This window comes from Pseudopodoces humilis, chromosome 8 (genome assembly GCF_049639895.1).
Source record: "Pseudopodoces humilis isolate 2021_Gansu_Grassland_sample_001 chromosome 8, ASM4963989v1, whole genome shotgun sequence".
In the NCBI taxonomy this organism is placed as follows: domain Eukaryota; kingdom Metazoa; phylum Chordata; class Aves; order Passeriformes; family Paridae; genus Pseudopodoces; species Pseudopodoces humilis.
Window position 1 is genome coordinate 26,960,992 of NC_142207.1, and position 16,998 is coordinate 26,977,989.

The window sequence follows — 16,998 nt, forward strand, 5'->3', positions numbered from 1 at the left end:
CAATGGAGTCTTGGTTCAGCCATTATAAATGTCAAAGCTATTTGCAAAATTCAGATTGAGGTTTGAATGTCAATGTATGCATCAAATTCAGAGGTTTAGGGGCCTGGTTATGTGCTTCAGAACTATCCCAAATTGTTCTTAGCTACTGTATCTTCAATACTGAATAATTTCCTGACATACTACTTTAAAAAGCATTAACTTTCAGGCAGAATAAAGAAGCAGGTCTGCAGTAAGAATGGCTTTAAAAATGGCAAAGTGAGGTAGAAGAGATGAACGGCCATGTCAAACTTGTACTGGGAAGAAGCAAAGATACAGACAGGAGGATCAATTTTTTTATAATTAACAAATGTCACACATCAGATTTCTTCTGAAAAAGAACTACAGAATATATTTTGAGCCACTAAAGACAACAAATACTTTGGCATGTGATTGAATTTCTCCTGCATTAATGGAAAAGGTACATTGTACTCACCATCCATGAAAGCTTGAACAGCCTTGTCTACATTGTTATCAAATTGCTGCAATACCAGAACTATCTCATTATTGCTTTTGTTCGGAACAATTGATCGGATTGCATTGATCTGTAAGTAAAAGAGGACAATAACATGAATTTATCATACTCTTTTAGACTACAAGGTACCTCTGTGCCAATGCATGTTTATATAAACACCTGTTACACTGATGTACTCATGAACACACAGCAATGTATCTGCACAAAGCAACATCTATCCTACCCAGCCGGGCAAATAATGAAGCAATCTCTTCATGACATCAGATCATAGAACTGGTTGCCAGTAATCCTGGAAACAAATCCTACTCTCAGTCACAGCAGAAGAACTAGCTCAATTCAACTAACAGAATTTAGCCTTACGCTTCTTTCCTAAAGAAAGGTCTGTTTGCTGCCAAAGGTCTCGACATATCACCTACACAAATTTAGTGAGCACACAACTTCTTCAACAAGGCTCTTGCATGGCCTTGCTACATCAAAGTTATGGCTGATGTTTTTTTTGGGCATGAAAACAGACAGAGGCTAAAAAGAACAATATAATTTCTAAAAGTTCTAGTGGCTATTCAACATAATTTCAGTTTGCTGCTCCATATACAAGTGACTAGGAAGCTTGTGTAACAAAATCCTGAACAAAGGACATGGGATCCCAAATGCTTCCTTCAGGAAACTGCTGATGGATGAGGTAACTCTGGCATGCCATGCTTAAATTTCACAGCATTTGCTACTGCTGTATTGTCAGTATCCATTGATACCAAATAGAATTAAATTAATGATGTTTTAATGTTAAGTATGTGTTAAGTATTCCTACTGGAAGCATATTGATAATTTATCTTCTCATCCCTACATATTATAGCTGAAAGCAAATAGTTACATAAAACTTTATTACTGTTTCATTTTAATGCTATAAAAATTTTACTAGATCAGACCAAAATAAAAATATTTAAACATAATTAACAAAACAAAAGCCTATGATAAAAAATAAGAGACTCTGCCAAACCAGTTTAGCTGTTCCAAATTAGCTTTATGAGCTTTTGTGTCACAATATCCAGCATCATACAATCAGAAACTTGTTATTGTCCTGCAAATGCTTATCTGGCACCCTCCTTTGTCATCCTTTTGTGGGAATACATCCCTGATTAGGGTGTACTTTATTTACTGCATCCCAATGTCATCATGCTAATTGTGAAGCAGCCTGGTGTTTTTATTGTACTGTGAAATATAATTGCAAAAAGGTAGTATGTGAAGGTAGAGCTGTTTAAGGGAATTAGGCTGGCTCACAGGGCAAAAGCATTCATACTACCTTGTCATAGCTGCCCAGTTAGGTGCTGAAAGACAATCTCTACGGAGTCTCCATCAACGGGGACATCAGAAGTGATTGAGAACACTTAAGTACTCAGATTTGACCAAAAAAATCTTATTTTGCTGTAGTATGTTCGCCCCACTCCTCACTCAACCACTGTGTTTGCCAGTCCTGTATACTACTGTACACAGGTTCTCTGGAAACATGGCAGGTTCTCTCAGTGTAGTGATGGGACAGCTCAGATCCCTGAGCCTACTGAGCTCAGCTTTAGAACTGCAAAAGGCTCATACTTGGTTTCGGTGCATGTTAGTACAGCTGCTTAGGATGATTCACTGTGCTCCTGTCCATCATCCCATCACGCCCCTCTCTGCAGCTTCACGTTTGCCCACATCTCTCAGGTAGCAAGTCTAGCTTTGGGCAGTCCAGGCCAAGCCCATAATTTAGAAAGCAGTGGAGCTGAAGTGCTTGTCTACTTCCCCAGGAGCCTTTCCCAAAGGCCTGTCTCATTCTGTCTAATGTTGCCATACCACGACTGCACCAGGCCTGCCCACAAACTCGGTCCCCAGCCAACAGAGGCTGCTTTAGAATATCTACCAAACAGGTGTAACTTCATGTCGAAGTTCATACAGACTAGTCTGACAAGTGGACTGCTTGAACCAGAGGTGGTTGTTGCCAGGAACTATGCAGAAAATCCCCTGTCTGCTCAAGTTTCTCTCTTCAGCTGACGTGCACGCATGGGGAAGGAAGTAATGAATACAACTCTCTGCTATGTACTGCAGGCAGCCAAGTGAAAACTAACTCAAATCAATAGGATGTGAAGAGAAAGCACTGGAAAAAGGAGTTAATTACTCTAGTGATTATGGGCACAGGCATGCTATTTACTGATAAAGCTGCAACAAGTGTGAATCAAGCTGGCTCCATAATAAAAGCTGGCAAAGACACTAAGGTAGAGCAGGCCACAAGCTGCAGTCCATTTTATGTTCAAGCTCGCAGCTCCCAAACGTTTTCACCATGTGGATTACATCTTCATATCCTCACAAAAAACTCTCCTCTTCTTTCACAATCATGTGGATTGTCTCTCTGCCTACTCAAAATTGCATAATCTCCTTGTGGTAACTGCTTACAGGAAAAATAGTAAAAGAAATATCTAGAGTATTCTAACCAACTTTAAACATAAGCACAAGGATCTCACATGGCTTCTAGATCCTACTTTGCTATGAAAGCTCTGCAAGCCTCAGGAAGCATCTGGAAATAACCAAGTGAGGCTAAAACCTCACTTGGAGGATCAGGCAACTTGCCACACAGTGCACTTTGGAAACTTCTTAAAGACAAGAAGAATATCTGTAGAGCAGAGGACACTGATGCACAAGCACTCAGCCAGGAAGGCTACATTTTAGACTACAAAATCAACTGAAGGCTTTCTGTTTGCACTGTGTGATCTTTGTTAGGAATTTTTTGATTACAGAAAAACCAGAATTAAAAGCTAAACTGTCCTTCATCCAACTAGTACTTTAATTAAATACAAAAAGGTTATGGAAACATTCTAGTTGTGGAGATAACCTAAAAAAATGAGGATGATGATTTTAGGAAAAATGCTTAACAGTACAGAGCAAAGAAATTTAGCATATGACAAACTGTGGACACAGCCCTGGTTTAGTTGGACTACTAATCGACAAAAATTGGACTAAAATTGATGTAGGGAATTAATATACTGTAAAGCTCAACAGTTCTACTGCCAAAACTCGAAAATATTTTTTGTTGACTGTTGCACAAAAAATACATTTGTTTATCTATTTGGAAAATATAAAAAAAATTTATAAGTGTAATGAAAGAATCCCTCAGGAAAAGAACATCAGATTGCAAAGGAAAGCACCCAAGACCTAGGAAATCCCAAATCAGAAGTTGCTTAGACTTTTTTAATCTGCTTCTCTTGTGTATATATGCTGACAATATGGACTTATACGGAAGGGCTCAATGTGAGCTGGATCTAGGCACTGCAGGTATGCTGGCTCCTCTCTGGTTGACCTGCCAGCTCAGGTGATAGAACAGCCCTTGTGCTAGTACAGCTATACATACCCTCACTTACTTACAAACCTCCAGTTGCTTGAGAGAAGTCCCAACCCAAAAAACTGTATAGAGCTCATTTTTATTACAGGTGTGACAGGATGATGCCAGGGCAGGAGGTAGCTCCTAACTTTCCCTCTCTAAACTCATAGTCCTCAAACTCAGCAAGAATATCTATCTTCTTAATATGTAAACAACAGATTATGCAACTAGAATAATCTGGTATTTATGGCTTCTCAACAACTCCTTTAAAAATATTTAGCATCCTAAAGTATGAAAGAAAGTACCAGAGGAAAAGAATCTCTTACCAGGTAATGGTACTGCACTAATGCCATTCTGCAAAGGCTAACTTAGCAGTCTACTTTATTAGATTTCCATATATGTGGGAGAAAACATTTTTTTCCTACTTACTGAAACCTGATCATAGGAGAAACAGCATTACCAGACAAGACTACAGGGAAGTTAATTATTTTAAGTATTTTGTGAAACATCCTGTTTTTATCCAGTGTAGGTTCCCAATGAACTGCTGTCATCATTTGGATGATAGACAGCATTCCAGGACACCAAGAGAATTCAGAAACATACCTTCAGAACCACAGATAATTAATGCTATTAATGTCAGCATTAGTTGAGAATCTGCCTCTGACAGTAGTTAAATTCCTGGGCTTTCCCTTCTGCAGCCTAACACGAAAGCACTTTACTTTGTGTATTACTAAGAAAACTTCCTCAGAATTTCAGCTTACAAAAGCTATCTTAAATCAATCACAGATCTAAAATATAAATCTGTGATCTTGGAAAAAACCTGTATACAGTCGAGAACATGAAAAAGGGAACCCAGGTCTACCTCCATTTATACCCATGATCCAGAGCTCAAGTCCTGCTAATGCTTGCTGCAATTTGAGCCAGACTGTACCTCATCAGGACCAGAATTCCACAGGCATGAGGATGTTTTTTGTCTGTCTCTTACAAAAAATGTTGAAGACTGCCCAGAAGTGGAATCAAAATTGAAAAAGGTTTCATGTCCCCTCAGATAAGCTTCTACCTCACAATAAAATCCCCAATGTCTGATCAGATATACTTGACTATTTTTCTGATGAGTATTGTTAAACATCTCATGTGGGGCAAAGTTTTGGCTCACAATAAAATAAAATAAAAATTAAATGAATCAGTAATAGGTTACTTCTGGGGATTTTAGCATACAGGAAAGGACACTGAATTCTACCCTCTCATGGCAGCTTACTCTAAGTCCTCACAAATACCCAACTCACAAGAGTTTCCAGGTAAGTCAAGCTCAAAAAGAAACAGAGCCTGCCTGGAAGTTGTGATACCAGATTACCTATTCCACATGCAGAACCAAGCTGACAGTGATGTGTATTCCTCTAAGCCCTTTAAGTTCTCTGTCAAGTTTCAAATGGTTCCCAGGCAACTGTAACAACGTGGACTCAATCACTGCCTGTTTGCTGCTCTGCTCCATCTGGTTTCCCTTGGCATCATCTCAAAGAGGATGTTTCTAGTGAATAAGTAACATATCCGGGGTTCAGAGAGTTTGTTTATGTATTTCTGACATAGTGACAAATTAAACTTCTTTGCTGAAAGCTCACGGCTGTTCTGAAACCCCTGAACACAGCTGCTCTAATCCCCTTGAAGTAAGTTACTATTATGATCACTTAGAAAGAAATATTCTTACTTATGCTTGGTTAGGAAAACTAATGCTGATCCACCTTCACTTTGTACTAAACATTAAGATCAACAGGTTTTCTCTAAGTTATGAACTAAATTAATTTATAACTATGGTTATCAATAAACACTGACATTTCCTACTTTAATTTTAGTGCATGTCAGTAACAAATTTTTATGTACACATATACACCATTCAATTCCATTACACCCCCAATTTTTCCCAAATCCTGCAAGTGAAGTGGGGAAGGAGGGCTGCCTGCAGAACTGCTGGTTTTGATAATCTAAGAATTTAGCATTAACAGATGTCCTTGCACCATTAAGCAAGAAAATGCATTTTAAAACCATTTATGGTAGAATTTTTAAAAATGTTTTGAACTTCTATACAAACCTATTTCATGAATACAATTTGACTTGGTTGCATTAAGAAGCTATTTCTTACACTGGAGACATTTTTCCAGAAGCTTTACTAAGTTCATTCTGAAAAAAATCGAACAAGTGTTTGAGCAAAATGACAGCTTTGATTAGATCTGTGCTTCTCTTTCTGCAACATAATCTATTTATCACCCTGATGCCTTCTGATTGTTTATTCCTAGTAAGCCCCAAAAAAGTTCTACTTGCTGCAGTAAACTTCTCTAGGCACTTGTCATGGATTTATTATTTCACTCTTATCCTTCAAATAGAAAGCCAGACATTCTAATATTTTCTTTCAGGATTCCTGAGAAGTTTGGCTTAGTAAGAACTGTTCTATTTGAGTGATGACAGGACCATTTACAGATATGAGTGTGTGATATCCTTAACCTAAGTTAAATGGCTCATCAAGAGAAAAAAGTGCATTTTGATCAACTTTTCTGGTCTTTCAACAGTCCATCTACTTCAACATATGGGCAAAAACAGCTGCAAAGGTCAGCTTTAAGGTGAAAGTGAAATCACAGATTGGAAACTATCTGCTTTTGTAATGCATGATTTTAAATTTACATACTGCTTCCATTCCTTCCACTTTAAATCCTACTCTTTCCTTGCATGCAGACTATTGCTTATGAAAACCACATTTATGGTGTAATGCAAACAAAACTGTGAAACCTCCAAAACCACATCTGAATAAAATTTCCTTCTTGCAGTGCTGCCCATCTGCTCCTCCAGCTCTGACACTTGAAATGACAAATGAGAAATCAAGCCTTTCAGAAGAACTTCAGCAAAGCTTCACTACTAACAGAATCTCAAAAGGAGAATTTTCATCTGAATGAGTATTTTGCTAATTCCAGCTCACAGCAGATCTCACTTGTTCAAATATGTTTAGACACACAGCAAATTAAAAAATAAAAAAAAAAAAAAGAAAAAGAAAAAGAAAAAAGATGGGCCCAAAAGCAAGTCCTGAAGTTTAAACAATTCCTGATATTTCTTTGGATCAAAACCAAAGTCACATGCCAGAGATGAATGGTTATTCTGGGGAGTGCCTGATATTCACTCTTCTCTTGTTAAACTAAGAAGGTCTAATTGTTAGGAGACAATACATCTCTTGTCTTTCCTCACTCCAATTGCTTCTTCTTTGGAAGCCTTGTAATTCAGAATCTCAGCACCTCTTCTGGTGATGTACTAGGTTAATGCTTGAATACCTCCTTTGATTTTATGGATTCTGGATGCAAGCCAATGAGTTTGGCTCATTTTATCCCTTAATCCAGTGAACTTTTGTGCATATGATATGAACTATGTGTAACACTCCATCTCTGAAAATCCTGATACAAAAAATAAGTACTTATTTTCAGGCACAGAGATGATTATGAGTGTTATGAGAGGCAAGAGGAAGAGTGGAATAATGAAGGAAGACTACAGCAAGGGTCAGGGCAGAGGGAATTATTCTGAGAGAGAACCCGATGGTAAACTTCTTATACTAGCTATGCAGGCAATTAATAACCTTTGTGTCGGCTGAAATGCAGAACTTAGGTTATTCCAGAAAATCTGTGGATTATATGCCTGAAAATATGGTAATTGAAACAGTCCTGACTCCCCCACAAAGTATCACAGCTGCAGGAGTCTCTGCCAACTATGGAAACTTTCATTAGCCTTCCTAACATCACAGGCCAACATTTATATAAATCTCTTGGGGGAGAAAAAAAGAAGATATAAAATAGAATGTTTAACCTATTGACTCTATGAACTATTTCAGCGGAAATACCAAGAATGAACTATACAAGTATCACTACCACAGTAGCATTCTCTTATGACTCAAATTCAGGGGTGGGTGGGGCTTTACAGAGCCTGGGTGTGAGTGTAATGTCCAAAATACCTGCATTGGCCTCACACCACTTTTAAAACAGTGGCAGAGGTTTTACTTTCTTGAATAACTAGAAGCTGATCATGGGGAGAACACATGGAAAGGTCACCACTGAAAAAAACCCCAAACAATCGCCCTTCCACACCCCCCAAACAGAGAACAAACATGCTGAAATCTAAATGGGATCTGCACCACATTTTTATCACAGTGAAACAACCTTTAATTTAAGGAGAAACTTGTGTGCTACTTTTGTAGAAACTTAGATGAGTATTTGTATGCAGATGGTACAGCTCCTTTGGCTTCATGCAAGTCCTAGCAAGATCAAAGTCTTAAGTACTATGATTGCAAGCACTAAGGTAGAAGAAAATGAGAACTGGGAAGGGACTGTATTCTAAGTCCGTTCTTTTAAACCAGGCCTGCTTGTATTTACACTGATGGCAATGGATTTGTGGAGCAGTAGAAGTATTATATTTATAAACCTTGGGTTTTTATCCAGAAATATTGCCTCCCAAAAGATGGATAAAAGTAAACATTAAACTCGCTCTGCTTCAGTGCTGTGAGGCATGACCATGGAAGCTCTGTAATCTAAGTGAGAAAAGGATGTGACTTTGACTCTCTTACCAGCACCTTGTAAATATGTCTGCTTTTCAAATATGCAAATGAAATCCTCATGTTTTAACAGTTTATGTGCAAATATTATCAAAGGCAACTCTGCAGGACTTACTTGTTCAACTTTTTCCTTGTATTTCTAGTGCATCACTCAAAGATTTCTGAAGCTAGTCACTTCATAGTTCCTCAGTTTGTTGATGTCCATGTGGTAAACCAAGTACAAAACACCAAACAGAGCCACTGCAATCCTGTTTTAAAACAAGAGGGACTTGCCCAGGTGCAGTGGCTCTCTGAGCACGACACCTTCTCAGATGACATATGTAGACTGCATGCGGCTTATGCTGTTTGGTCACTAACTATGCAGTAGGTTATTAATCTCTATTTTCCAGAATAAAACCCAATGATTTTGCAAAAGAATTTCAATTGCTATTAAACTAAGTTTTCAATTTGGTGTAGGGATTTAGTGGCACTAAATTCTGATGGAAGATACAGGAATAAAGAGTGGAACAATTTATAACAGAGTGTATTGATGCTATAATTTTCCTGCCTTAAAATGCATATGCTCATAAACATTTGATTTTGGGCACTTCCAGCAGAAATCACCCTGGAACAGCAGATATCTACTGTGAATAAAACTCCTGTTGCAGTTCTTCATTCTCAAACTTGCAGAAGACAAACACATGATTTATAAAATCCTGCACTTGTAAAACAGACTTAAATAAAAAAATTCAAGCTACACAGTAAATATGCAGAGCTTCAATTGATTTACTGAGTTGTATTTTGAGAATTGCTGTAGTTTACCTTTGAGAACCCTGACACCAGGGAATAGAATTTGATGACATTACTTTCTACTGCAAGATCATCATGCTACTCAATTTTAAAACCCTGTACTGTTATTAAGGACTAAAGAAGATATTCATCACCAAGATAAAGATTCATATTGACACGCAAATCTTCAAGAACGTTGGTCCAATTGAGATGTTGACAACAAATACAAGGTAGAACTACTCAATAAAAAGGAACCTGGGCAGTGCAACAGGTAAGGAACTATTCCCCATCAGGAGAGATAGAGCAAAAGAAGTTCTATGGTTAGGTGGTCTCTTCGTAATCTGCCTGCTGAGAATCACAAAAGTTCTCCTGACCTACCTCATATCCTAATTAGCTATAGGTCCCTTACTGCTCCTGAAAGGGTGAGAAGGCTCTAGCTCTAGCCAAGGATATGGAGAAGACTCACTCAAGCACATGGAATGCAGTTCAAAGCAGACATACTTTCACAGAGAAAAGTAATCTACTCTTTTCAGGTCCTGCACTTTCAGGAATTACTTTAAGTATAGGTTTAACATTTTTTGGCAGGAAATTATTTCTAAAGGGCATGTTTCTTCAATGCCTGCATCTTGTACAGAAGCAATCATCCCAAAGTGCTGTTCTCCACAGCATCAGTGTGCACAGGAATTACAAAGGAATAAGGGAAGACTATCTGACAAAACTGTCTCTCTGCAAAAAAAGTAAAAATGCTTCTTGTCAAGCAAGATTCAGATTAGTCCTATCAATACCTGTCTGTGTACTTAACTTCATGCACAGAGTCAACACATAATGAAGTTCAGTATGTGAACAGTGTTGGAAAGAGCATAAATTAAACATGTATGCAAATACAATTTTGGTTTGCATTGTACAGTTACTTGAACCTACCTTTTCCTTGATATTTACAGGAGAATTGATTTCTGCCATCTCTATTCAGAGGAGAGTAGTGTCTCTGAAATGAGAAAAAAATCAAAGAGATTAATTTGGAGGTTTTAGTCCCAACCTGTCAAAGCTACACATGTAATGACTAATTGCATATGCTTATCAGTAAGCATTAGAGAAACATGAGAACACAATGTCCTGCACAGCAGTTCTCAATCCTGCCAAAAGGTAAAGCTAGACCAAATTTCATACCTTCCCCAGATTAGTTCTGCAAGCACATTTAAAATGCCTTATAGCTATAAATCTAGATAGAAAGCATATCACACTTCTCCCAGCCATGCCTCCCATACCTTGTTCTGAAACTGTAAAGAGCTGGAGTACCTTAAATGAACTCAACAGCTCCTGTTTTCTCATTCACCAGTATTCTCAATTTTTGCCAGAAGAATTTTATCAATTAATGCAGTCCTAAAAAGCAGCTAAATGTGCCAGAAGGTTGGGCTGACAAGTGCTGCACGGCTGTTTGTTGTTTGTTTTTAATTCAAAACTAATTCAGAGGATTTAGTCACACAGCTCCTACTGAAATTAACAGGGTCTGTAGATTTAAATCCCTAAGTCGCCTCTGAAATCTTGGGCACATGAATGGAATTTGCATGTGATTAAGAAACCCTGCAATACGTTTTCTATTTCCAGTTATGTGGCTGGGTAAGTGAGAGACACTATCACATGATGAAGAGTTAACACAGGGAAAGGACATTGCCTGATAGTGCTTCCATCAAAACCAACTGCCTTAAACTTCACTAAGGAACAGAGCTCAATCTTCACGTTTTAAAACTAAATCACACGCAAAGAATTACAGCAAAGACTAAGTCAAATGAAATACAAGTTTGGTATGCTCACTCCCTTTAAATCTACTCTACACTGATAAAAAGGTATAGGTATAGACATATGAGAATGAACCCTTAAGTTCATTCTAATTTTTTAAGTTGGAACACCTCCTTTTTCCCATTTGAGCATTTGCTATGTGGACTGATACATGTTCCAAAAATTCTTCTAAATCTCTTTTCATGCCCTTAAACAATCCTCCTTTAACTTCTTCTTTGAAACATAGAAGTTTAGTAAAGCCCAAACTCCAGAAATTAAGCACTTCTCCTACATTATTCACTGACAACATTTAAATCTTATAATTAAGTTCTGTATGCACCCATTTTCTAACTAAAGAGATGAGAGCTGAGGAAGCATATGGGGAAGAGATAATAGGAAGACAAAAAAGAAGTTCATTTGAGTTTTGGTCTGATGAAGAGCCAAAAGACAAAATAATTTCCATTGCCAGCTATTAAAGACAGTCTTGAAATGAGTAAGGCTCCTGTGCCATCTCCATTTTACTATACCATGAACAAATGCTCTATTAGAACTCAAATGCTTATATTAAATCAGTGGCTCAAATGCTTAGCCAAGACTAGAGTCTCACTATGTTTGATAAGCCTTCTTGGCAAGTGGGCCACTGTGCCACTCTGAAGGCCTTACTGTCTGCTGGTATCTCAGAATGGAAGGTTGCCCTTCCTGCCCCCTCCTTACGTCAAGAATGAAAGAGCTTAAATTAGTTTCTTTGTCAAGCCCACCCAAAGGCTAGAAGCAGAATTAAAAACATCTGGACAGAGCAGGCAGGAAGATCACACAGAAGGTAAGTTCAGGGCAATTCCATTTCCAATATTTAGTGTGTTCCAGTAACAAAAGGAAGGGGTTGAGAAATGCTTGTAGCCTGTAGTCCCTAGACAACTCTTTTTTAATGTTCCACTTGTCTTTGCTGTCAGCTATTTCTCATGCCAAAAGGGCAAAGAACATGAGATACAGATAACCAACTTCCCCATGCAAACTGGAAAAATCAGCTCTAAAGTTACTCTAAGTCTTCATCATCCTTGCTGCTTCTCATAAAAGCATGACTTCTACCTAGTGACATCAAACCCATGCTGGACAGGTCCTGTTCTCTGTTTCAGAGATACCCGTATGGTAAGGAATAGTTAAGGAATTCAACTGGATTGCTCTTGTATTTAGTACCGAGCAGATTTTGTAATGTTAGAGACAACTGATCAATGCACTCTTGCATACTGATTCAAATGCACTTAATCCGATCCAACACCTCATAACACCATTGACAAAAAAAGTAAAATCTGTTCCTGAAGAATCAAACACACAACACAGTTAAGAGCACTAACAAAGTCTTCTGGCCTTAAAAGTTTATTAATCTATAAAAAACAATAAGTAATGGGAAAATATCTTTGTCACTTAAAATCCTCAGGTTCTTTTTCAAGATATATGTTACCAATTTTGTGCCAAAATTGTACATTTTAAAACTGCACCTTGTATGAAGCAAATGAATCCAAACAACAATATTTTGTGAGAACTTCATGCCTCTCAACTAAGGTTTTTTCAGAGATACTAGTTAAATAATAATTGAAATTTAAAATAATTTTGCTGATTAAACCCTACTACCTAACCAATTCTACTCTTTTCAGCAATGCTCTGACTTGATTTTAAACCAGATATAAAAGCTTCATTCAACACCTTGCCAGAATTTGATGTTCCTCTCCTTTGCTGTGCACTGCAGGTGTTACTATGATTATAGCCTTCCACTAGTAAATGTGGTGCTGATTCAGCTAGCTTGCAACTGCAAGCTGTTTCAAAAAGACCTGGCATGCTCCACAAAACATACCCTCTACTTCTTTCTTCCTTTCTCTCTCTTTTCTTTTCCTTTTAAGATAAAAAACTAAGAGGACACCAGCTTTTACAAGTGGATGGACCCATTTCTCTACACTTCACAGACTTCATTAATATGCATATTACAACTGTCAAAATGAAGATGCTAAAACTGAGTTGGAGCTATTTTTCATTCACCTTCTCCAAGGACAGATAATTGAAATAACATGCATAAAACACTTGATCGTTTATATAACTCAGTCCAGTACTGCTTGTTACATAAAATACAGATGATACATTAAAAAGAAAATGTCAATGCTGCACTAATTTTTAAAAGCATCATCCTTTATGGCTATACTTAATAGCTAACAAATTTAATTTTCTCATTGTAGCACCAACTGATTTATTGACTTAACCAGTGTTTTTTCCTCTAGTGTTATTTTAATCTCAGTATTTAACAACTACTTAGTTTCTAATCCTGTGACAGAAGACTACAGGATATCCATACTTTTATGAACAAAATAGTCCCACTGAAGTTGACAAGCTTTATCTCCAGGCTTGGATCTAAGTTTGAGCTGCTACATTCTCACCCCGAGTTCTGCAGCAAAACTCCTTTCTCTGTGAGTTGTGGAACATCAAAATAGGACCCTCAGCCAAGCCCTAAAGGCACCTAAAACCAGTGGAGAACAGTACTTTACATGTCACCAGCAGCAGGCACAGAAAAGAATGGACAAAGATCTCTAACAGAACATTTTCTGCATTGGCCAAGATTAAGTAATACGAGTACTAAATTTAAAACACACAAAACATACAGTATATGAGAGATTCTCAGCTCGAATGTCAGCTTACATGCTTTTGTCTTTCTCCACCATCTCCTGCTTGCATTTCTGTTCCTGAAATGTCATTGCAAATCCCAAAAGACTTCCAAGAAAAATAAATTAATGAAAAAAACCCTCAAACTACAAAACTACAAAATCCTTTATATAAATGGATCATTAATTTCTGATACAGATTTCCAAATGCATTACCTGGAGCAGGAAATCACTCTCAGTTTCTCATTACATCCTGACCACAAATACTGACAGGGAGTTTTTTCTACAGTTATTACACACATCCAAATGAGACATTTCACTTGCCTTGTAAAATTAAGCGTTTCAATAGCATTGAAGGAAATGCTGCAGAGAAGACAGGACTACTTTTGGCAGAGTTTTACTTCTCTCTGCTACCAAATGAAGCAATTCATATTAGTCTGTGCAAATTTTAGCTACCACAAACCTCAACCAGGGCATCTATGGTGCTGGCACATGCTCTGTCCTGCTGACCTTAACTGTAAGCAGCAACGTCCAGCAGGCAGACAGTTACAGGAACGGCCTTTAACCACTGCAGAAAAATATGTCAGAGCTCACCTGTCACAGCCTAAAGTATGTTATGGGCTGCTTGCCCAGCCTTTACACAAGTGTCCTTTCTGTCTCCAAGCAGCAGTGAAATCCCACTACTGCTGTGTTAAGCTTCCAAAGAATGCCCACCACTTTCCCACTGGTACCAGCATCAGAGGTGTTTGGCCCACAGACACCTTCCAGCCAGCCAGACCCTTGGGTAAAGCTGACGAACACTCCATCCTATACAACATTATGGGTGGGTGGGGTTGCCTGCATCTCAAGCTTCAAAGAATCACAACAACTCTCTGTCTCACTGCAAAACCCGGCACATTTAAATTTCACACTTCAAAACTCTGTCAGATGCTCCCCACTCACAACAACAACAACACATCTCCTTGCAAATACACAGAGAGGAAAAGTAGTTTATGAAAGCATAAGGGTTGCCAGAAAGATACAATTTGTGAAAAAACCCTGTCACAGTAAAGTCTATCAGAGTGGAGACTCTGTGTGACACCTGTTCCACCACTTCTGACATCTGAAAACGCAACTTTGGCAAGGGGGACTCAGAAAACTCCCCCATTAGACAGCATATAATAATCTGCTGTTGGGAGGATTTCCCATCTGTAGGCTTATGGATGAATGCTTTCCTACACCCCAAAAAATGTCATAGTTCCTCATCTGCCCATTGCAACTGTTTCCATTTATAGGGAAATACTACCCCAGCAAACCAAGAATTGCAGATCTAACTGACTTGACTCTTGCCAATGCTTCTGTAATCCCAGTCACTGCGCGAGCTTTGTCTATTAAAAGAAAAACTAGAGTTTACAATTTTGTCATTCAAATTTTTTCATTAAGTAGAACAACACCAGAATATTAATTTTAATTATTTTCTATTTTTAATTACAGAGTCTTTTCTCATTTCCAAATAGTTCAGTCAAAATCCCCCAGCTCCAAAAAGCTAGACATGTATGGGCCAAACAAAGGAATCACCATTTTAGAGGAACTTCAAAAAATAAGAAAAAAAAATGCTAAGTACCTGCATTGGTTTTGGCTGGGATTGAGTTTATTTTCTTCACAGTAGCTGCAACACAGGGATGTTGTAGTTACTGCCAGCATTTCTTACACAGCATCATGACCTTTTCTGCCTCTCACGCCACCCCAGCAGCGAGGAGACTGAGGGGCACAATAAATTGGGAGGGGATGGAGCTGGGACAGCTGAGCAAAGGGATATTTCATCCATATCATATGATGTCAGGCTCAGCATACAAAGCTCTGCCACTCAAAGCTCACTCCCATGGGGAGGCAGTGAATGAGCAGCTGTGTGGTGCTTAGTTGCTGGCTGGGATTAAACCATGACAGTACCTAATGAGATTGTAGCAGCCTGTGCTATGCTTTCATCTTCTCTATTTCTACCTTCTCTACAGAATTACATCTCATTTTCAAATGGGATTCCTATCCATCCATATATATTATATTACACTGCCTTGCCTGCAGACTTCCACATGCCCCAGGTAAAAGCAAAACCAGCAGAATCACAGACACATGGCCTCCATTTCACATTTGACTTTGTTTCTCATTATAAAGAAATACTACTAGAGAACTGCACATGAAGCCTGAGATGAACACAATTTTTCTGATGCAGTTTTAAGCTCATACTGTTGCACCAGAAAGACTGAAAAAACTCCCGAGAGTGAGATTCCAAAATTAAAGCATTTCAGAAATAAATTATTTTGATTTTCACACAGATTGTATTTAAAGAGAAGAAAAAATTAATTACGTCAAATGGGCAAACATTAGCATGCCACTGATTGTGAAACTACAAGAAATACCAAGATTCATGACATTTGTCTTCAGTATCTTGAGATTAGCAATGGGTATGATTTTGTATCTGCTGTAGTCTTGTGCCTAAAGATAAACATAATAATTAAATGCATAAACATAACCAGGAACACCCAGGCCATATTAACAAGTATCCTCACAGCTGTCCTTTTATGTCATTTAAGTCCTTTTGTGTCACTAGAAATGAAGACATCCAGTAAAACAAACATAAATGTTATTAATACAGAACTGGTGTTTTCCAGTACTGTTTTATAGCTATCTAATGACTGCATGTAGAAATTTTCTATCCACAGCATTACTTGGTATTTCCTTCTTTTTGGAAGTTTGAGATTAGCCACTCCAGACTAGTTAAGCACCCCGGGTAAGTTTCATGACATCTGATGCCTTCAAAATCTTTTCCTTTAAATGTCTGCATAAACATATGTATGGGAGTGCACACACATTCCAGAATGTTCCCCATCTGCAGAGTCCAGTCCCACTACCATCCCCAGTCACACTTGTCTCAATCACAGAATGCAGCTGTTGCCTCTGCATTCTCTCTCCTGCTCAGCTATTGCAGCCAGACTCTCTACTGGTCACCACACTTCCTGAAACCTATTGGCTGCAGATCTGGAAACAGGATGCAGGAAATAAAACGTCTCACTGATTCCACATGTATCTCTGGATCCCTCCAGAAAGGAGGCTTATGCTCCCCCATTGTTTATCACCTCCTCCTGAGGATTTCTGAAATGTCTGACTACACAGTCTGAGGAAGAAGCAGATGTCTCAGATCTACAGCCTTGTAGGCTGTGTGCTTGGAAATGGGCAGTAAAGGGTAAAGGTTTGGTAAATGTGCAGTGGTGCATCAGGAACTCAGTTATGCTATTTAACACTATAAAGTCCATATCTGAGAGACCACAGACCTATCTGCTAAAAAGAAAAAAGGGACAAAGGTGAGAGTGGGATATGTGAGGAAGAACAGTCCTTAGTA

At 38.3% G+C, this 16,998-nt stretch overlaps 1 protein-coding gene across 3 annotated transcripts in view; it reads right to left on the reverse strand.

Moving 5' to 3' along the window:
• The window catches only part of SPATS2L (spermatogenesis associated serine rich 2 like), a 76,783-nt gene that overhangs the window by 31,186 nt on the left and 28,599 nt on the right, over nt 1-16,998 (reverse strand). For all 3 annotated transcript variants that reach the window (XM_014249625.2, XM_005519913.3, XM_014249627.2), the window contains 2 exons: nt 10,123-10,186; nt 473-581 (listed from right to left, as the gene is read on the reverse strand). In XM_014249625.2, coding sequence (XP_014105100.2) covers nt 473-581; nt 10,123-10,161 — 148 coding nt within the window. In that variant the 5' untranslated portion in view covers nt 10,162-10,186. The remainder of the gene's footprint in view (nt 1-472; nt 582-10,122; nt 10,187-16,998) is intronic.